Raw genomic sequence first — 23,291 nt, forward strand, 5'->3', positions numbered from 1 at the left:
TAATACAGCAGACAAAACCAGCACAAGCCAATGGATGAAAGACAAGCTAGACAAAAACTAAAAAGTAAATCCATCATCTGAGTGTTTGTGCCATTCCAAGTGTTGCAATGATTTCTCCCTCTCTGCAAGTACTTCAACTAGATGTTTTCTACAAAACAAACTCCAGTGCTCCCTGAGATACTGGGCTTGAAACAAGCTAAACAAATCCTAAATTCCTCTTTGACACAGGCTGTAGAGTAGGTCATATTAATTCCTATTGTTTTTAAAGTAACACAAAGAATAAAACTTCTTTCAAAATTAGGTCTTGTCTCTCTCAAACATTTAGAAGGCCTCGCTCCAGGTTACGTGTACATCTGTGACACCCAACACAGTTACCTCGAAGCCATTAAAGAATCCTTCCCAAAACAGGACCTCACACATGTATATGCCATGTTCCAAATCCAGAATTTTACACCTGCTAAAAGATTTTGCCTGGAGCACAAAAGCCTGGGGACAATGAGAGCTACTGCAACAGAAACTAATCCTTCACACAAGGCAAGTCCCCCTGACAAGCATTTTTATCCTACTGACCTCTTGTTTCCTACAGTCTCCTATATGAAGGAAGAACAGATGTAGGTCCCACTTTCCACAGACAAGAATTGGAAATCAACACTGCTCTCAGATGGTGCATTTTGGGATCCATAGGTGGAACTCAGCAATGAAAAGAAGGAAGAAAGTCCTACTCCAAAGGGGGCAGTAACTCATGTCATTCACCACAGAACGTTTTTATTCAGTCTAAAGTGAAGGTGAAAATTTAGCTTTAAGAATTGATCATAGATTATCAAAAATTCAAAATAGAAGTAATTTAGATGCAGCATATACATAAAGCATCAGATTTTAAACAGATGGAGTGGTGTATTTTACTATATTACGTAAGCTGTGCAGGACACAGTAGAGATATCCCAATCAATTTCTTACAGAAGTCATTAATTTACCTCAAATTGATTTATGTTCTTGTAAAATCTGACAAAATTCACTCCATGCCTAGAATATGCATTCTGCAGACACAAAGGGGATGTAAATAGTTTTAAATATGTACCTTATAGCAGTCTACTAGAATACTTAATATTACAAATCCTATGTAATTCAAAAGAAAAATATCTGCTTAATACCTGTCATGCAGTAGTACCAGAGGAATCCCCCCTACACTTAATAGTTTGCTGTGCAAACACAGCAGGAGAGGCAACACTTTCTCAAAAAGAACCATCTTAAACCTCTGAATACTTCTGTAGTTACTTCTCTACCTGAGCTTGAAAGGGACAAGTTTTAAATGTCTATAGAAGTATGCACACATATATGCACATTTCTTCAGCATAGTTAACTCCTGATGCAAGTACTGTCCACCTCTTCTGCTTTCCAACACCCCTCGATCCTCTTCCCTAGAAGAGGAGTTTGTTAATTCCCCCTGTTGTTTTTCCTTTTTGTGCTATATTCTGTTATATCTTTTTACTCACCTCCTCCCAGTCCCCTTAGAATTATGTACACAAGAAGTTGCACTGGATGATGAAAACTCAGTTTCTGGTACAGTGCAGACACGGTCTCTGCAGTCATAGTCCCTCTGTCTTGTATTCCCTTCCCACTCTATTTTACATATGCCAAAGGCTCTGTGCCATATGGGCTATCCTGCAGACATGGAAGCTGCTGTGACTTACCGAACACCATCAGAAAAGTAGATAAATGACTACTCAGACCCAGTATCTCATCATCTACAGCCCTTTCTAATATTCTCAATATGATGTGGTTTTGCCATTCATAATTCTAAGATACATCATTAGTATTTTACAACATAAGAGGCTTAAAGCCTTATTTATGATGGTTGTTCTTTAGGGGTACTCTCTACTCCAGCGAGAAACAGTAACCGAACAGTAGCTCATCCTATAACTGTAGAGCAATTCTGAGCTAACGTTCAGGATTTGGTTTTAGTTTTGCCTTCTCTTCACACCTTCTCTCTCCCGTCCTTGTGCTAGCAGCTTAAAGCCCTTCCTGACTCAGCTCTTGAACCACATTCCCTGGTTTCTGCACTGCCTACCCAGCTGGCATAAATATTCAGACACTGTCATTTCACTGCCACACACAAAGATATGCAATAACACAAGAAAGCCATAGGAGAAACAAGTATATTAATTTCTAGACTGTCACAACCAAATCCTAGATCGCTGCAGCCAGATTCAGGCCTGTTATCAGTGTAAAGTGACCTCTATGCTTCAGAAAAGGATTCCCCCTTTTTCTTCCCTCCTATATTGATAGTTTTAATTTGGTACCACATAATTTCTAGACAAAGACTTTGTTGAAACAATCAGCTGCTAGTTAGTCACGCAAGTAGTAAGAGCAAAGAATTGTCTCTTAGATCTACCACCTCAGAATTGTAACCTTTTTGGTTACCAACAAAATTAACAGACACTAATTGATACATAAAATCTGAATACCATGAGATTCCAGTACTTCATAAACTATGTCAATAATCTATGAAAAATGCCACAGTATTGCAAATTCAAGTACTATTATTTAAATGTAATGACTGTTTTTACAATGTTTGAAAAGCCCTGTAGTCTTTCAATATTGACTAATTACTGTATTGATTCATGTGAGAGTGAACATGTGGTTAATACCAAGTGTAGAACAATAAAACAAAACAAAAAAACCCACCACAAATACAGGCTGGGCAGAGAATGGACTGAGAGCAGCCCTGAGGAGCTAAATTATGATCTTTATGGAGGCTTGTATAGTGTTTGAAAATCAAGGTGGCTACAGCTGCATGTTATCCCTAATTGTTTTTAAATGTAGGTTATGCCAAGGCTTAATGACTACAGAAAAATCAAAGAATCTTTAATGCCTAGCATAAATATCCCATCAGATTTACCAAAAATGCATCATACTTCAGATGTACATCTTACTGCACAGGTACAGGCTGGGGGGAAAATGGATTGAGAGTATGTCTTGGGGGTACTGGTGGACGAAAAGCTGGCCATGAGCTGGCAGTGTGTGCTGGCAGCCCAGAAAGCCAACCATATCCTGGGCTGTATCAGAAGAGTGACCAGCAGGGTCAAGGGAGGGGATTCTCCCCCTCTACTCTGCACTGGTGAGACCCCACCTGGAGTGCTGCGTCCAGCTGTGGAGCCCTCAACATCAGAAAGATATCAACCAGTTGCAGCGAGTCCAGAGGAGGCCACGAAGATGCTCAGAGGGCTGGAGCACCTCTGCTATGGGGACAGGCTGAGAGAGTTGGGCTTGTTCAGCCTGGAGAGGAGAAGGCTCCAGGCAGACCTTACAGCAGCCTTCCAGTACCTGAAGGGGCCTACAAGGATGTTGGGAGGGGACTTTTTACAAGGGCCTGTAGTGACAGGACAAGGGGTTGAAATTGAAATCAGGGAGGTTTAGTTTGGATATCAGGAAGAAGTTCTTCACAGGGAAGGTGGTGAGGCACTGGAACAGATTGCCCAGAGAAGCTGTGGATGCCCCATCCCTGGATGTCTTCAAGGCCAGGCTGGATGAGGCTTTGAGCAACCTGGTCTAGTGGAAGGTGTCCCTGCCCATGGCAGGGCAGTTGGATCTAGATGGTCTTTAAGGTCCCTTCCAACCCAAACCCTTCTGCTTAAATCATAGCTTGACTCAGATTTGGACAAGTCACTTACGTACGTGTTCAACACCATTACTTGATTTGGATGATGACAGACTCTCATGCTAATCCTCTGTGATACTGAGTATTTACAGTTCATATGACCATTCTGCTGAGGGAATGACTAGTCAGCACTTTCAAAAGTGAAGCTTGATTAGACCACCATTAGTAAATTTAGTTTTTCCAGTCCAGATGCACCCTGTTAATAGGATATAGCAATGCCATCCACTTTGTAAGAATACTTTGGAATCCTGCTGGTAAAATTAGAGAGTATCATAGAAACCTGAAGTGTAAAAAGACTATTAAATTTAAAAGCAAACAACACAAAGACATATGCCTCCAAGTTGTCATCTGCTTTCATTTTCTCCTACTCAGTTCTTGTTTTCTAACCACCCTCATATCATCCAACTTTCAAATGCCTGCTTTTCTGAAACAGCCAAACTCTCCCTCCTTCTCTGAGAGCGTTTTGGGTTTTTTATTTTTTATTTTTCTTTTCACTGGGGCATGTTTTATTTTTCTTCCCCCTCCAGCCTGTCATAACTTGTTACAATTTCCTCTTACTACACACGCTATGCCTTTTAAGGCATTGTCAATTATATTTTTATTCTCCTGTCCATACGGGAATATACAGGAAAAAAGACAGGGCATCCATTTGTGACAAAATAATGTCAACATGGATGTATATGTAACATTTGCTTTATTTCCTCTGATTCTCTATCCAAAAAAACAAGGGTAAAACAAGTGATGGTATTTTCAAAAAATGAACTACAAGAACAGGTAAGGCAGCATTTGCAGGCAATAGAATTAAGAGTCAGTATTGCTTTCACACATGTAGCTTGCATGTAAGATGTCCTTCCTTAAAATTACCTGCCCTTGAAAACACAAGCAGTTTGTCTCCTCTGATGACCCACTAAAGCAGGAACAAGTGGCTCTCTGACTGAAGAAGCAGGCAACAGGCAAGGATGGCCTGTTCAAAGTAACCTTGGAGATCCCACACTAATAAATAAGCAATAGAGGAAACAAGTTATTTAGAGGTTTTCCCTTCAAAAATTCATTCTGTCATTATTTATGTATTTGTGGCAACACAAATATTCATTCTAGGCAATAGTTCTATGTCTGGAAACAGAAATATTTATCCCTGGCCTTAATTTGTCACATCACACCAGAGAGAAAAATTCTCTTTGAAGATTAATGTTAAAACCGCTGCTTTTCAGAAGTAGGGATTTTCTAGTGGTGCGCATGAGAGGCAACCTGACCTAGAGCATCCTTGCTCCAACTCCTTATATCCCAAACCTTCACCACAAATGTAGAAAAAAAGAGGACTGCTCCCACAACATACACAGTCAACTCTTGTAAGCAGCTTCTTTGTAATTTAATGCAGCTGGTCACTTTAGTTTTGGAGATGCAAATTCTTTTTAAGAGAGTAAAGTACATTGCAATTAAAAACCCATTGCACAGGAGAATTTCAAACTTTAAATTTTTGCAAAAAGCTCAAAGTTGGAAGGAAAATGTTCATCTAAGGAATGGAAAGGATACATTTCACAGGTTAAGATATCCTTTTGTACCTTTGTCTGCTGCAGAAAGAAGGAGCATCCGTTCTTAAAAAAAAGGAAAAAAATTAGACATATCCTTACATTGACTCAAATCCTGCTTTTAAAGGTAGAAATCCAAAATCCCACCATAGTATTTCATGATAGTTCAGTCATCCAAAGCCAGGACCCTAGTCTCCTGTATTCTCTCTTTAGGTGATTGGCTGTTGAAGACTGAAACCTGATTTATTGTGAGGACAATGCTCTTTTATAACCATTAGCTCCAAGGACTGGTATCTTGTGTCTGTTGGATAAGACTACAAACATGTAAAGATCAGGTAAAACAGGACACACTGTGTTTCTTTAGAGATCATTCTATTAACGTGAGAGTTTGGGCACCAGTTGTTTGTCTTTTCTGCAGTCCCCAACTTACTGCCACCAATAACATGACTATCAGACAAAGCCAACTGTTGACAGAGCAGATTTTACCACATAGGGAAAAGAGTGCTGGAAGTGTAGTGAAGGCTGTCATGACTACTGAACAGCAGTTTTACTCCTGGCTTGGAGCCAGATTAGGCTCAAGAAGAAAGAAGAGGCAAAAAAAAAAAATCAACTATTAGAAAAGAATACACAAACTTGTTCTGCAGCTGTTGTGCAAAGGCAAAGCCGTAACTGTTGTAGAAACTTGTATGGCACGTGTGACTTGCATAAAATGCCTGGGGACAGCTGAAAAAAATTTGGACAAAAGTTTAGCACAGGACTTTGAATAAGAGAACATAGGCATCTGAAGGATTTTATTCCAGTCAGGATAGAAGTGTATGTTTCAATTCATGCTTTTATAAAAAAAGATGACAAATCACTAGTCAGAATAAAATATACAGTTGGTTTTCAAAGCATCTTTTTTATATTGATGAAATATCCAGAAAATAAGTTTTGACAGTGATTAAAAGTGCATCCTATCGTGCACAGCATACAGTTCACTGGAATATAGCCCTCTGAACATGGCTACGTTCCAGATGATTAAAGATTTCTTCTTCTGTTTCTGGAGTGAGCTGTATGTTATCCTTGACTGGAGACAATGGATCTGGCTTCTTACACGAAGGAAGTTTTTCGTACTCTCTGCGCAAGAGACAAAACAACACCCAAGAATGTTACGATTATACACCTTCCTAACCACAGGCCTGTAAGAACATAAGGGTTAAAACAAAGCAAGGCCACTCACCTAACTACCCACTCATCTACAAAAAAGCCCAAAATAAAAATATGTGATGGAAAGCTTTAATTTCAAATTTCACTACAACTGAACAATTTCACTGAAAGTGATTTTAACCATTCTAGTTACCCTGTGATGGAATGATAGCCATTAGCTCTATATATGAAAGACTGTATGTACCCCATCCTACTCTGGGCTGTACATGCTTCCTCAATATTTGCATCTTCTGAGTAACTTGTTTCATACATATCCTGCAAGTCTTGACATTAGGATAGAACAGATTAGTGACCCACATGATTTATTTGCCATCACACAATATAATTAAGACATAAGGCTAACTTAGAAACATTTTAAAATCTGGAAAAATAAACAGAATACTCAGAGCTGAGCAAGTCCTGACGGCAAGAAAAACACTTTCACAGAAACAAATTACCGAAAGAATCTCCTAAAAGCTAGTAAACTGGTACTTTATATTATTTACTTTTGTGTAAATATACAAAAAATACATCTCCCCAGTTCACACCCAGAAGTTACAGACCAACCAACACTGGATAGATAAAATGCAGATGTTGGGAGCCAAGTCTCCAACTATCAGCGGAGAAAAGGAATGGAGTGCCACCTAGACTCACTCTGCTCTACCTGCCTGTGTTCTGACAAATAAAAAAATGTGCACATTTTCTCCCTGCGAACAACCCTGGTCCCACATTTCCTAAGCTTGATATAAGATATCTATCCTAAGCCATTATCTCTATTGAACTGAGTGGAGAAGACATGTAGAGACTGCTTTGATAACTCTTTCTTTGGAAACAAAAAGGATACAGGGTGTTAAAAGTAAAAGGTTAAAGCAACTCACCTTTTAAATTGGAAGTTTTTCCGGAGTTCACTAATGGTGACTTGCAGTCCCAGCTTATTTTCAGCATCACAGTGATTTCTCTTCTGCACAGGTGATGGTTTCCTGCTTAATCCACTTACTTTAGCTGGTATCAATGGCTTCAGCTTTGTTACAATGTGAGACCCTGTACAACTGGATTTACGTAAACCAGGCACCTGTGAGATTTTCATTTTACAGCACAAATGGTTAAAATGACCACCTGTAAGCAACAGATATTATCCTGCTGAGCTTATAATAAAAGAAGTGCTTTACACTGCATTGAGACAATGCAATCTGAATTGCCACAACGTATATTTAGATGGCTTCTATAATCTGGTGTCATCTCAAGCACATTAGACATAATGCAGATGTAAGAACAGGCAAACCAGTTTTCCCAGGTCTTTATATTCTAAGAGGTTGCAAATACACATTTCTTGAGTGCCGTTTTTAAAGTCTCTTGGACAGTTATGTTCTCATCTGCTTACATGAGAGCAAAACAACAACTCTTTCATGTCAGCTTTCAGAAGTTTCAGAAAAGCTACTCACTCCCTGCAATACATATAACTCCATTTTTCATGAAATACAAGCAGAGTACAGATATCAGTATGATTACCCCAAGGATCATTAGACCTCTAGTTGGAAGTTCTTACCCAGTTTCTGTACCTAGAACTCAGAAAACTCAGAACAGCTGTGATTGGCCAGAACACCTTTCTCAAATGCAACCAGTCTTAAGTTTAATCACATCAATTCTAGCTATTCACTACCGCTATTATTAAAAAAGGGTCTGCCTTATTTTCAATGCACTGATCAGTTTCCAAGCACTGAACCTGCTTTTTCATGTTTACAAGTACATGAAACTCATTTTGACATGACCCAATTCCTGTAATTACGTCAGTGTGATTTTTACATTTCACATTCTCATCCCTAACAACAATCTCTTACATTCCTGTCATTTTTTTGGGGTCAGTATCAGGCTAATTGGCTGATAGCTACCCAGGCTGCTGCTATCACACTTTTTACTAGTGATCTAACATTAGTGATCGTTTTTGCATTCTCAAACAAAAAGTAACAAGTTTAGTGCTTCTTCTGTTGTTAAAATAAAGCCTGATCTGCAGGATTCTTTTTTCCTGCTAATAGCTTACCACATTTCATAAATTAAAAAAGTTATACCTATTGCTATGTATTTAATCACTTTTCCCATTTGTACTATACATGCATAATCATAGCACAGTAATGAAATACATGTCGTGTACTTTTAGACAAAGTTTTAACTTTGTTTGCCAAGTAAATTCACCAGTGGCAAAAGGCCACAAATGGCTTATTTGTATTTTCCTTATTTTTTTTCTGTCCCAGTTTGAAAGCACTGGAATGTTTTACTGTTTAAGCCATTCTGCCACTTCATGGTACAACACAAACTACACAATTACCAGCTTCTAAGCAATCACACACTTCTAGCCAGCTGCTTTAGATTTTGTCTGTCATTATGAGGACCAAAACATAATTATCAAAATACAATACCTGCAGAAGAGATGGTGACTGTCTACAGTTGTAACAAATTCTTCTTTTACACTTGGCTACATGAGACTAGCTTAGGAAACCTAGGTTGTAAATAACACTCAGATTTCCCATTTGGATAATGTTACGAATAAAGCATTTTGCTCTAAATGCATCACCTTCTCTGTTTTGCTGGATCATCTTTAGAAGATAGCACAGCTCTGCCTACTTCAGATGCTACACTTAATACAAACAGCTCTTCCTCATCCAAGTATTTGGTACTGATCACCCAAAACTTTTTTCCTTAAAATACAAGATGTCAGCATTTTCTTCAAAGAATTGATACTTCATTTCTTTCCAAAATATTACACTTGGTCCTTCTCTTGCTAAATATAGGTTTTTTATTAAAATGACATTGTTTCTTCCTGAATAGACTAAGCAGACTAATACAAACAGCTCTTCCTCGTCCAAGTATTTGGTACTGATCACCCAAAACTTTTTTCCTTAAAATACAAGATGTCAGCATTTTCTTCAAAGAATTGATACTTCATTTCTTTCCAAAATATTACACTTGGTCCTTCTCTTGCTAAATATAGGTTTTTTATTAAAATGACATTGTTTCTTCCTGAATAGACTAAGCAGATCTTGGAATCCCAAATAAAACTTGAAAAAAAAAAGTAAAAATTGGAACGAGAATAGTAGGAAGAACAAAAATTCTAAAACTCCCTGCTTCATAACATTTTGCTGTTTACCTATTGCCTCAGCCATTTTGCATCACATGGCAAGGCACACAATCTTATAATTCAGTACCACAAAGAATTATATCAGAGTTATAACTTAATTAAACTAACCCAAAAGTTGGCAGAGCTGCATGCCAAACACCAACCAAGAAACATAAAACCAGAGTAGATTGCTCTCTTTCCTTTTGTCAGTATTATCCTCTTTGCCGAGCTCATAACAATTGTGGAAAAGAATTAGCAGCAGAAACCACAGCTGGAATACTATCACAGAAAAAAACTAGAGTCCTGGAGAGCTCACTACCTTACAGGCCTCAGTCAGAGAAAAGCTTCTATTGGTTTTGATATTAGAACTGACTAGCTACTTACAACCCGTTTCACATTTTGGCTTAGAACCATGATAAGAGTTAACAACTTCCCCAGGTTGCTTCCCCCAATTATTACATTTCTTTACAGGTCAGCTATGTTATTCAGCTCACCAAAATCAGAATCATTTATGCTTTAAGTGATTGACTGCCTCTTCCCTAAATCTGGAACTCATTATTCCCTTCACTATCTTTCACTGTACTTAACATCAATAAAGATTTCCCACGTTTTACACTTGCAGTAAGCAATCCTCAGGAAAACTGATCCAGAAGCGGTGCTTCCTTATCCCTACCTCCCTCCTCTTCAGTTCTGGCTACTTCTTCCAATGATGTCACTTGTGCTACGCCTCAGATGAGCCTGAGAATCTGCCAGAGCCGGGCCCCAATATGATTGACCTTTTGGCTGTTGTTAAGTTAGTTTTCAGCCAGGTCAGTTTTTTCTGGTCCAACTCGTTATAAGTATTATTACCAGCACATACAGTAAGCAGAGGGAATGCATGGCCAAGGAAGTAAGAGGGGTAAAATATTGCTACTAGCCACTTGCTTTAAACTACCCCTACTACAGTCCTCATGGATCTTCAGTACATTCTTATTATCTGAAGAGGTTCAAGCATCCTTAAAGTTAGTTTATATATGATGCTTCTATTACCTCAGTACTTCCATACTGTATATTCCCCAATATGCCTTTAAAGTGAGCAAAATATCAAGAATGTATTCAATATGTTTTTCTTAAAAACAAAGTCATAAAATTCTGAATCCCAGGATAATTTCATTCTTTGCTCAGTCTTGTTCAAGAGAAGCGGGAAAAATCTTAATCTCATGAGAAAGCATCAATTTTTGTACTCAGGTGTTCCAGAGCAAAGATGTAAATTCCAGCTTGACATGGAAGTTACTAACAATAACCACAAGATGCCACTATGATACAAAACACACACGACATTGTTTGGCAGAAACTCTTCTGATGTTTAGTCTGTCTACCGGAAAGAAGTTAGTAGGGGTGTACATGAAAGGATGAAAGCGTCTTCCTTTGACTTACAAATCTTTTGACCAATTCTAATGACGATGCCTAAGGAAACAGAGTGCTTTTAGCTGTTAAGGTCTTAGAAGTTTTGTAAACTAAACAAATGGGCAAAACTCTTAGAAATGTCAAAGACAAGAGATATAAGTTTATGCCTAGACACCAAAGAAACCACACAGAAGTCAAATTACAGGTGCCTCAGGTTTGAAGGCCTGTCCTTCCATACTGACTCGTTAGTGTCTAACAAAGCTTTTAACTAAAACACCTAAAACAAGGAAGATTGACTAAAACCTTTCCAGATTCTGAAATTTAAACCACACTATCTAGTCAAAGAGGAAAGGGACTACTAAGCTAGCAGATTTGTCAAGACAAGCAATGAAATGAGGTTCTACCTTGTGACTGTATCTGAATTATGACCATGACTGCAATTTACATTACAAAACCTGTGTAGTTGGCATGACTGAGGCAAACCAAGAAGTGTGTCTTTGCCTTAGCTTGGCTTCTTATTTTACAATGAAGTGCTTAAAATCCCCAAACAAGTAGCAACTGTGATATTCATAGGTGGCCTGGTTATAGTTGATCTCAGCTCTGATATAGATGAACAAGAATAGAGTTTTCTCTTACCAGCATGTGCATTGCTTAAAATTCTTTCATCAAGAGTTCTAGCATGAACTAGCCGAAAGCAATACCCAAGTTTTAGTAGAATGTATAGTAAAGTTAAAAGAATTCTTACCTTGGTCCTTATGATAGTATTTTTTCTGTCAGTTTGAACAGCAGGAAGTACTGGAGACCGAGTACATGGATCATCAGTCAGTTTTGAACTGGAGTCCGATTCCTTCACCAAGACAAAATTAATTTGGTTTTAAAACAGGATGAGGTTTTTGTTTGCTTTAACACAATGTATATTTTTATATCTACACATATTTACTTTATAAAGGTATAATGTTCTCAAACATTCTAAGAACTTACACAAAAACCTGGGCTTACTTTCAGCAAGCAACACGATGGTGACACATATGCTTTCTGAGAAGACTTCTTCAGGGACTAACTAAAGCTAGCCTACCAGGTTTGTTGGTGACACACTTCAGTGATAGCAGTGAAAAGACTGAAGACAAACTAAGCCCAGAAAACAGACTTGATGAAGCTAGCAAGTCAACCCATTCTACACAACCATGTTAAGCATGGACAAGTTTTGTTAGCACAAGCTACATAACCTGCAGGGCATCATTCTGAAGAGAGGACTTTGCTGCCAAGTTTCTTTAATCATTTAAGGAGAAAGCAAATGTTGAAACAATGTCTAGTTTCCTTACTTCAGTATCACCTGAACCGTTGTTAGACACTTGTGGTGTTTCTGAAGACTCCAAACTGCATTCTGATGCCTCACAAGACCTTTGAGACTGTGATGACTGTTCCAGTTCTGTTAAGGAGAATTCTTCCTCCAACTCGCCACACACTGCCCCACACTCTGTTTGTACCCCAGTAGCCTGACCTTCCTGGGATACCACACAGTTGCTTCTCTGTTGGTGAACCTGCTGTGAAAATACAGCATGAGATGGACCATGATTTCCAGAATTATTTAAGAGGCTGCTAAACCACCGGAAGCAATTTTTCTGTGTTTCTCCAGGAGGTGTACAGATAGTCCTTGCTGATTTTTCAGTTTCTGACATCTGAGAAACATCTGCTACATGTTTTACTTCGTGTTTCTGGCAATCCCACTCAGCATCCTGAGTTAGACCATGGTCATCCTTCTCTCTACCATCAAACATAATTGCATCATTGCAGAAAAACCTAAAGAAGTAAAAAAAGGTGAACACAAGGGAGAAAAAAGTTACTGCACATAAGTACATCATCTCCAAAATCCAATTTGTCTTTTTATCAATTTAGTTTTGAAGTACACTTGCAGACACAGGTTATTTTGACAGCAGAAAGTCTTAGTCCCTCAGGGAGGCATCTAACCGATAACAGGGAAGAAAAGGAAAAAGCATCTGTAAACATGCAATTCGTTGACTGAAATACTATTAAGGGTATCTAATCTGAAGAGAAACATCCAAAAATACTAAAAATTTAATATATTTATTATCATAAAACTAGACAGTAGTGAAACACTTCCACATGTTTCATCAAGGAATCTAAGACCTATCTAGTTGTGTTCCATGCAATAGCAGCAGCTCTTAAGAGTAAATACAAGTCAGAGCTTTTCAAGAAATTGAGCATTGCTTTAGAGCAGAACCTATAATCACTGACAACTCAATTTTTGATGAACATAAAATTTTCAGCTCAGGAATGTGTGCACTAAAGCTAAAGAACATTACTATTAAGACTGTTCTGTAAAATTATACTGCACAAAAATATCCAAATTATTTAAGATAAAAATCATGCAATAAGAGACATAATTGTGATAGTGCTTTCTAAATCCAATTCAAGTAGTCGTGGCCAAATGTGACCAAAAAACCCCATAACAGAGCCAGTTAATAAACTTAAAAACCCAGAGTCCCTCTTGTAAAAGTGCTGGTGCAGAGATCAGGAGCATCGAGTAAATGGGGATGGGATAAAAGTAGTTATTTTTTATACAGCATCACCAGGTTCAGCCCTACTGAAACACAGAAAACCTTGTGAACATAAGCCAATGTATTTACTAACTGCTTATGGATTTGGCACAAAGCCACTACTTAGTTTTCCCCCCGTTTTCAGTACTCAGGTTATTTCAACAACCAGGACAGCAAACAATTTTGTTTACTTACTAAAACATGTGATGCAAGCATACCTGCTTCTTGTTCCTGGAACAACTACAGCATCCTTCTCTTTGTTTTTCCTTTGCAGAAAGGAAGCAAATTTATTTCTAGCTCTGGGCAGGGAGTTAGAGCTCTCCGGAGCAACAGAATTCCCAGAAGAATCAAGGCTTTGTACTGCTGAAACAGTCTTTTGTCCTTTACTATCATGATCACTCTCCTTCTTGCATCTTTTGGCTTTTGAAAATGAGTATTGGTTCAACAGATCTCCATCTGAGATTTCTTCTAAATATAAAGACAATTTAAGCATCACTGTAGAGGCATATTCTACATTTAGCCAGTTACCAGAAGTTAAGCATTACATATTTACTCTTACAGACTTAAAAATATTAGTAAGGTCTGATAGGATCATTTTTGACATTACGGTTCAGAAAGAAGCCTTTAACAATTTTCTAGCACACAGCCTTAGAAGTAACTGACTATGAAAAGATAGATGGAATGAAGGCAGAACAGCTGAAATGAAATGGTGTTTGGTTGGTTGTTTAAACCAAACTGTTTGAATCACAGACTGGTTTGGGTCGGAAGGGACCTTAAAGCCCATCCAGTTCCAACCCCTTGCCATGGGCAGGGAACACCTTCCACTAGACCTGGTTGCTCAAAGCCTCATCCAGCCTGGCCTTGAACACTTCCAGGGATGGGGCATCCACAGCTTCTCTGGGCAACCTGTTCCAGTGCCTCACCACCCTCTCTGTGAAGAACTTCTTCCCGATACCTAATCTGAACCTCCCTGTTTTTAATTTAAACCCGTTACCCCTTGTCCTGTCACTACAGGCCCTTGTAAAAAGTGAAAGCAAAACTAAATGAACTAAATGTACTTAAAGGCAGGTTGCTAAACTCACTATAAGTTTTGATAAACCAGGGGGTAGGAAGGTATCAGGAGTTACAATGGCAAAAAAGAAGCCCTAGTAGCATAATCAGAAAGCAAAGGAAGCAGAGGAAGAGAAAAAACTTAACATCTCAGATAAAGCACAACAGGCACACGACCATTTATTTCGACACATGTAACTTTGGTGGGGTAGTGGACAAGACAGCACAGGTTTAGTAGAGAAAGTTGGAGTAAAGAATACCTGTATGGGGGATACAGGCAACACTGTGTTAGAAGAGTACAGAAAATATTCTTTATATTTTCTGCCTGGACAAATATCAACTCTAGGAAAAACAGGTGATTTTCATTTCTTCACAAGCTGTTATATGGTGGAAATTAAACCAAAAATATCTATAATTACAGCAGATGGTATTAAACATGACAACTGAAAACAACAGCCTTGTAACAAATTTAAGAAAATTAGAATGAAGTGCTGCTGAAAGTTTGTTGCCACCCTTAATTGTTACGTAGGCTTTAATATTATAGCTCGTTAGTCTTGCAGCTTGTTGAAAACCGCATGCAGACAATAAAAGTTAGTTAGGCCTCTCAGATCTCATGGCATCCAGTCCAAGATAAAATCCTTTCTTTCCCCACAGCCTTCTACTGTTATTTATTTACTTAATTAAAAACATACCAGTCCTTGGCCTTTTTACCAAGAGCTCTTTGCCTGGAAGTTTTAGCCCTTTAACACTAATAATCTTCTCCATGCCTTTGGTTGTTGGTTTCTCTAGTAAATGCATTCGATGCAGAACAGTATCTGCATTAGGGCCAAGCTTGTAGTCTCTGCTCCAAATGCTATTTACATGATGAGCGGATCTGTCATTCCAGCCACAGCTTCTCTGCTGCACAGGCTATAAGAAAGAAATTTAAATAACACGACAAAGGTTTATAATTTTTCCTTTTACATATTATTCGCATATGGATTTAGCATATCCTACAAGGACATTTGCACAACTAGACATACTCCACACAAACTTTTTTTATTCCCACATTTCTCATGTTTTTCATACAAATTATTTCTCTTTTGTGCTGCCATGACTTCTTGATTCCAATCTGGCATCAGCAACTTCTCATGTCAGACAAAACTAAAGGTTCAAATTTTATTTCTCTTCAGAAAATCTAATTTGGAAAAATACTTTCCTCAGAGTTATACACTTGAGAAAAATCCACATATCAGAATTTTCTTTTTAAATCAGTCACTTCTATCAACAGTATTAAGGGCTTACCAAAAAGTCTGAAATTAAAAGAAACATTAAAGTCAATTGCCATGAAAAGTGAGATTTTACCTGTACAAAGAAAGAAATGTGTGCAGGAACATAGCTATTTGGCTATTGTAGAAACTGTTTCACCGACAAGTCAGTTGCAGATGATATTGAATCATATTTTCCCATGAATTTTCAGACCCACATAAGAATATTAATATATAACTTCAGAACAAAGATGTTACCTGTGCAGTATCAGGATTATAGTTATCAATTTGTTCCATTGTATCGATATCAATGTTGCCAATGGCAATTTGAAAAGCAGTACCATCACCAAAATGTCTGTTCCCATAATATTAAAGGAAAACATCTGAATATCACATTACATTTCAAGAACCGTAGACAATGTTTCTCATTTTTCTGATGAAAAGCATTGCTAGAATATTAACCCAAAGCATTAACACTGCTACTCATGACTCAACCTGATGCAACAGCATTTGTAATAGATCTGCAGTGCTTGGCAAACCACGAGAGTCTAAAGGAAAACCTTCAATTATCAGCAGAGTTAGCATCTTTCTCTTCCTAATTTCTGGAAATGCTAGACATTAGGCTTCTTGAAGAACATATGAAGCTAGTAACAACTTCAACAGTCCCTTCTCTTCATTTTCCTAATCTTCCACGCTGAAACTGATGCTGCACAAATGTGGTGAAATGCTACTTGTTCTATAGGAAGATATATGGTAAAACAGGAAATGCTTAGATTACAGAATGAGTTGAACACCAATTGCAAAAATTGAACCAGCAGAGATCAATTGTTGTGGATGCCCCATCCCTGGATGTCTTCAAGGCCAGGCTGGATGTGGCTTTGAGCAACCTGGTCTAGTGGAAGGTGTCCCTGCCCATGGCAGGGGGGGTGGAACTAGATGGGCTTTAAGGGCCCTTCCAACCCTAACCATTCTATGATTCTATCAGCACATTTAACACAGGTTGAAATTAGAGACAGTCATAAAGTGACTCATAGTTTAACCACAACCTGTATTTAATGGGTTGTTTTCTAAAAAGAAAAATATCAATAACTTTTGCCTAAAATGATATGTCAGTGATAGGTCACGCTATTACCCCTGTGCTGGTTCTTTAGTTAATTAAAATCAGAGCAAAAGGGAGAAGAACCACCCGTCCCTAACTTCCTAAAAATCCAGCCTTTAGTCAACAGCAGAGATGCAATGAAAAATGCAAGTACACCACATCTGCTCACCCCTATTTCCCCACTCTGTTGTTTCAACACAAAGGATACCGTCCTGCATAACTTAGTGTCTCTGGGTCAATATCATCCCCATATGCATTCAGAGGAACTAATTTTCTGTTGACAGGGTCAAAAACTAACTGATAAAGGAATGTATTGTTGGCTCGTGTAAAACCCTGTATGTATTCTTCTGGTACTGTTATATTCATCTTCAAGTACTGCCCCATTTTCTTAATAACCTGTCAAAAAAAAATATTGCTTAACTGTTTCATTTAAACAGGTTACACAGAAGGTTAAATACATTTCAGTTATCTTTGCTTATAGTTTAATGTAGAATCCACATCCAGCTACAACAAGAAAATTCATCTTAAACAGGGGAAGGAAAAAAGTTTAGTACATTATTTTCCCACTCAAGTTGTTTACAATCATATAAGTAACAGTTCAACTCTTTACAAATACTTCTTGTCCAATAAATAAATGCAAAATCCTGACATTTTGCTCAAGAAGAGATACATTAAAGGAAATCATGATTTGTATGGGGAAAGTTCAAAGTTCCCCTTTTACTTCCACAGAAGCCAACCAAACAAGTTGCTTTAATGCCTAATTTACATAATACAAAACATCTTAAAACTAAAAATCCTAGTTCTTTGTGTACAGCCTGCAAGAGGGAAAAGGACACTAAAGAGTAGAAGTAACTTAAAGTAATACAGTAAGTTAATTAGACTGCATATTTAAATGCTTTTCTGTATTAGATTTACCAGCCTCCAGGACATAAGATTTTTCTTATTAGGTCTTAAAAACCTCTTCTCCCTTAGTAACTACACAGAAGTTATTCCCACTCTCTTAGCCTCTGTATTTCCTAATATTAGATTTGTTTTCACTTCATACATGGGACAATAAAATAAACACCAACTTACCTTATTTTTTGCTTTGCACTATACCAAAATTTACTTCCATAGTGCTTTTTAATATATAAATGTCTGTATCCATACGTATGCAATGAAATGCAAAAAGGGAATCAAATAGGATTCCCAATCCCTGCCTCTCTCACACAGAAATAAGCATACTTATGCAAAAGCAAGTTCAATTAGCAGTTCTAATAACTAATCTGCAAAACCAGAAAGAGCAGGTAACGAGGTGAAAAAAAAACCACCACCAAAAGCCCTACAAAAAATTAAGTCTCTCCTCAAATAGAATATGCCCTCAAAGGATTAGAATAATTTTTTATTGAAGTTTACTTCAGTGTGTTTCATTGAATACATAATAGCTTCAATGTCTGAGTAAGTTTAGCTCAGCATCTTTCTAAAGCACAGGTGAAAAAAATACTTAGCATTCTCCTCAAAAGAGAGGAAGTCAAGAACCCCTGGTATTATCAATTCAGAATTTATTTCATACATACTGACCTAGGCTCCCAAAAAGCCAACACACAAAGCAAAACCACAGTTACCTTTAGGATATCTGGATTGTTGGCCAATTTTAGTAGCTTGCATGCTTTAGCTAACCCAATTCCATGAATTGATGGGAGGTAGTCACAACCAGAAAGAATACACATGTAGCGGAATTTCTCCTCGGTAAATATACTTCCAAGTTGCTTGCAGTTTCCCAGCTGAGCTTGATTGATCTCTAGTCCATTTCCAAACTTGTCAATTTTCAGAAACACCTGGAAATTAAGAGCAAGTGAACACAGTTTTCATCCCTATCAGCTACTTTGTTGCACTTGGTGGAAACAACATAGGCTGAGAGCTACTCTCACCTCTTCTGTTTCCCCCCATTGACCCTATGGGAGTAAATCCATACGTGAAACATTTTGCAACTTCGAACTCTGCTTTCAAGACATTAGCAAGACGTAAAGGCTGTTAGTATGTTCTTCCATACCTTTTTACATCCAAAAGCTAAAAGATCAGAGTCTTCTGTAATTATAGCTTGAACCATGCCGGCCTTATTAAGATAAGCCAACTGTGCATCAGCTTCGTAAGGAGCAACGATGCAATCAACCCCCCGGGCTCGGGCAGCCTGTACATAAACAAGAAGCATACAAATACTTAGTATCAATTTTCAGTAATTTCCTTAAGGCATCTGAAAGTAACCTCTACTTTTAAAAAACCTCAACTCTGATCTTTATCACACACTCATCCCCTCCCATTAGAGCCCGATATTTCATATTCAAAACTCAAGTTTCAAGCAGTTTAGACCTATGTAGACTAGTTTACAGAAAACACCTTTCCTGTGCTGGCCTATAACACTTATGCTCACTGTGTCTGAGCACAGCTTCAGACTCCTGCAAGTCGTATTCTGGACAGAAGAAAGCAGCACTAGTACACATGCAATACTGTTTCGATAAAGATTCTATGACTGCAGTGGAAGGATGGCAAATAGCTACTAGAAAGGTCTTTAAGCAGCCAAAAATTGCTGTGGTCCGTTCTCAGGAAATAGCATAGTTTTTGTGCAGCAAAAGTGAAACTGTTGGTGTTAAAGTCAGTTCACTGCAGTAAGAAGAGATGTATTTAAGTTGACAAATCATTATTAACTGGACACAATAAGCCTGAAGTGACGTTAAAGGTTAACACGTAACGTGTGTAACACAACCCAATGTATGCAGGACAATTAGAGGCTAAGAAGCAGGGAACATCATCTTGCCTACGGAGAAGGGATAGCAATGTAGCCATACAAAAGCAGAGCAAGACATGCTACCTACTGCATAGACTTTTATTTTTTAAAAGCTGTCAGTATCAGCAGCGTTGAGAACTTACTTTAATAACTTCACGAGCCATAACATGGGTAACATTTACACTGCGCCCAAAGCACTCCCTGGCTTCTGACAGTCTCCCTTCCTGCAACAACTGTTTCCCCTTCAAAAGACTGGCTTGACGCTTCCTGAAAGATAAACAAAAATATCCACCAATCTCAGATTATTGTTCACTTGAAAGAACAAGTAGCAGAAAGGACTAGGAGAGACAGGTAGGAAAGGAGGAAAAAGATATTTTACAGCTGAACACTTCCCAAACCTCTTCTACCGCGCGATTTTTTAAAACATAAGAATAACTAAGTCATATTTTTAAGAAAAGCAGTGACAATCCAGGAACTGAAATGAGCAGTGTGAAAGAGATGTACCCACTCTCAGGCTGCTGTAAAATAGATTTAATGGGATTTGGGAGTATCTGACATCAGACACTTATTGGTTTAGAGGACAGAAGGCATCATGTACTTCACTACAAATATCTGAAATTATGTGTTCCACACTGAAGGAAGCACATGTCCCATGAGAGCTTAGAAATAAAAAACACTAGTGAAAAATTATCAATGCTTCAGTGAGAAGTGCCATTATGGAGGGACCATAAACCAAACCTGAAACAAGTTTATCTGATTATTTGTAGAGAAAGATGAGGAAGGAGGTGTTATTTATAAAGAAAATTATATTGGGAAGAAATATTTTTGCCCAGAGATCACGAGGGCGGGTAAACGAAAAGCCTTTAATGCATTACAGGAACTAATGCTCAGAGGTTTACTTCCTTCCTCTATAGAAGTGCATTTCTATTTTTGGACTAAAACCTCTAAGAAGAGGTTTGTATGATTTTTAAATGTAAATGAAATGAAATAACACTGCATTGCAGGAAAGTTTACCAGAGACAACTTCCTAGCTCAAGTTTGAGGTTTGTCAACCTTGCAAATGAATTGTAGTCTTAAACATACTGCTGTGCTTCCAAATCTATATAGTTCAGTACTTACTCTCGCCGGGCCTTTTCCACTTCCTTCTTAGAAGGTAGGGTGCATCCATCAAATACCAAAATTGGTTTAATTCCAAATGAGAGGAGCATATCAACAAGTTTCATACAGAAAGCTACATAACTGTATCAGCAATAACAGAAGAAAATAAAGATAAACTTCAATGTTAAGCACAAGTCTATTGAATATTTTCTGTTTGCAAGAAAACTGTAAATTTAGGATTAAATCTAGTCTGAGGATCTTAATGGGCCATGTATTTATTTCCCTGGCACCACAAAAAGGGTAAGAACACATGAATGCCCCGTTTTTGGGGGCATTAAAAAAAATAGGGGCGCATTCAAGTGTTCTTACCCTTTTTGTGGTGCTAGGGAAATAAATACATGGCCCATTAAAAAAAAATTGAAACCCAATTGAAAAACCCAATTGAAACCCAATTGAAAATTGGGTTGGAAATCAAGAGAAGTGTTCCACCTCCCAACTCAGAACTGGACTGACAATTCAGTTTGATCTTGCTACATTAGGAATTAACACTGTCAAAAACTTTGCAAGTCAAAACATGGATCATCTTTTTAGGCCTTCCAAGCCTGTAACTTAGTAAAATATATGCAGGGAATTCCAGACTTAATGTATTCCCTCAGACCACTGATCTCCTTACCTGCTGTTTCTACAGATCTGTACGAGATCATGTCATCACCAGCACAGATCTAAAATCTAGTAGCTGCTGCAAACACTAAGTGCATTACAGTGACGGCCAATAAAAAAAAACCCCAATCAACTTCGGGGTTTTTCTTTTAAGGACACTGTTTAAAACAGCAAGAGCAACCTTTCCAGGAGGGGAGAGGGAGAGTGGGACTTCATATCGTTAGATTCGAAGTGCTCCAAACACTGGAGAAACTCGATTTAGAGCTACAAAACATAAACCAAAAAACAACTATGAATTTTGAAAGAGAAGAGCACATAGGACTGTAGCTATACAGTGCCTCAACTCCAATGAATTTTAAAGTCTGAAAGACTCTCTACACTGTAGTTAAACTGCCAGTGTAAGATCAGCAATCCTATGTGCACAGAAAAAAGATTTGGACATAAAATATTCATGTAGTTAAGGACAACCATTCTGAAGGCTCCCATGACTGTTAGTGTTTCCCCTGTCAAATTCTTTCTCAATTGAATTGTATCCTACTCTCTAGTCTCTGATGAATGTCCATGTAGCAGGGTTGGATGAAACTCTACAGTTCTTCATACCAACAGATGCAGGAGTTAAAGATTTGAACCCATTTGCAAATCACTAACTCCTTCTTACGTCCCATCAAGTATTCAATCAAAATTTCATAAATGAAGTTTGATCTAGACTAATTAGTGTGGGTTTATTTTTGAAAAAATAAAGATTAATCTTAATTTAAAGCTATATTCAATCTGAAACAAGAGTTTAGCTCAGTTTCCCAAACATGCTCAATAAGCTCCAAGGCTGAAGCTGAAATACAACCACAATTCCCATTAGTCTCCTTCCTTAGAAATATAACTGTGCAAGTGAAAAACCCATGTTATATTAGAAAAGCTTAAAATATAGCATGTTAAGCAAAAAACCACACCTTATTCAGAGTACATCACATCTATCAGAATTCCACAGTATCATTAGAGGTTTCGTGACAGCAGTATTTACAAACTGTCACTTTGGACAAATAAGGTTCCTGAAAATAATATTGTATTTGAAACATACGTATTGCATCTACAGAATTTCCTCAGAGATCAGATTGTTAACCGAAAGCAAGACATGCTAGAAAAACCTCACCTAAAAATTGGTGAGGTTTTTTGCCCCCCCCAGTATATACCTGTCACAGAATCACAGAATGGTTTGGGTTGGAAGGAACCATATAGACCGTGTAGTTCCAATCCCCCTGCCATGGGCAGAGACACCTTCCACTAGACCAGGTTGCTCAAAGCCTCATCCAGCCTGGCCTTGAACACTTCCAGGGATGGGGCATCCACAGCTTCTCTGGGCAAACTGTTCCAGTGCCTCACCACCCTCTCCGGGAAGAACTTCTTCCTGACATCTAATCTAAACCTCCCCACTTTCAATTTAAACCCGTTACCCCTTGTCCTGTCACTACATTTCAACATTTCACAACACTTCAACATTTATTTTGTGCGGTCGGGATGCTATTTAACTTATAGCCAACATTTCAACTCCCAGAAGTACGACTGGGAGTTCAGAAGCAACAGTAAGAACCGAGGCGAGTTTAACTTAGTTTTGCGCTACCAAAGCTGTAATGTGTAGGAGGGCCGACACGGCGCTGTAACAAAGACTCACAGATCGGTTGGCTCTCCCCGGGCCAGCTTTTCAGCGCAAGCGTAAGCGCCTTTGTGCAGCCAACAGTAGGTGTCCACAGCCACCGCCTGCCCCTTGTATTTCTTCACGTGGGTCGGCTCAGCAGCCTCCTTGAGAAACTGGAGCAGGCCGTGAATCCCCATGATGCTGCCCAACCTGCAGCCGGGAAAACGAGAGGCGCGAGCAGGGAGCTGAGTGCCGGCGGCCGCGTGGGGACGGTCGCGCCAGGCTGCAGACGGGGTGCTGGGCTGAACCTCAGAG

At 38.4% G+C, this 23,291-nt stretch overlaps 1 protein-coding gene across 1 annotated transcript; it reads right to left on the reverse strand.

Annotated features, from left to right (window-relative positions):
* Nucleotides 1-6,161: 6,161 nt before the first annotated feature.
* Nucleotides 6,162-23,173, reverse strand: EXO1 (exonuclease 1). Its single transcript, XM_010161994.1, has 13 exons — nucleotides 23,013-23,173; nucleotides 20,708-20,827; nucleotides 19,732-19,855; nucleotides 18,857-18,994; nucleotides 18,429-18,641; nucleotides 17,033-17,220; nucleotides 15,984-16,080; nucleotides 15,171-15,387; nucleotides 13,647-13,896; nucleotides 12,193-12,670; nucleotides 11,616-11,717; nucleotides 7,251-7,444; nucleotides 6,162-6,303 (listed from the first exon to the last, which is right to left on the reverse strand). Exons 1-13 carry the CDS (start codon nucleotides 23,171-23,173, stop codon nucleotides 6,162-6,164), a joined length of 2,424 nt encoding a protein of 807 aa, XP_010160296.1.
* Between the last annotated feature and the right edge of the window lie 118 nt (nucleotides 23,174-23,291).

Source organism: Eurypyga helias, unplaced genomic scaffold (assembly GCF_000690775.1).
Source record: "Eurypyga helias isolate BGI_N326 unplaced genomic scaffold, ASM69077v1 scaffold14302, whole genome shotgun sequence".
Lineage (NCBI taxonomy): Eukaryota > Metazoa > Chordata > Aves > Eurypygiformes > Eurypygidae > Eurypyga > Eurypyga helias.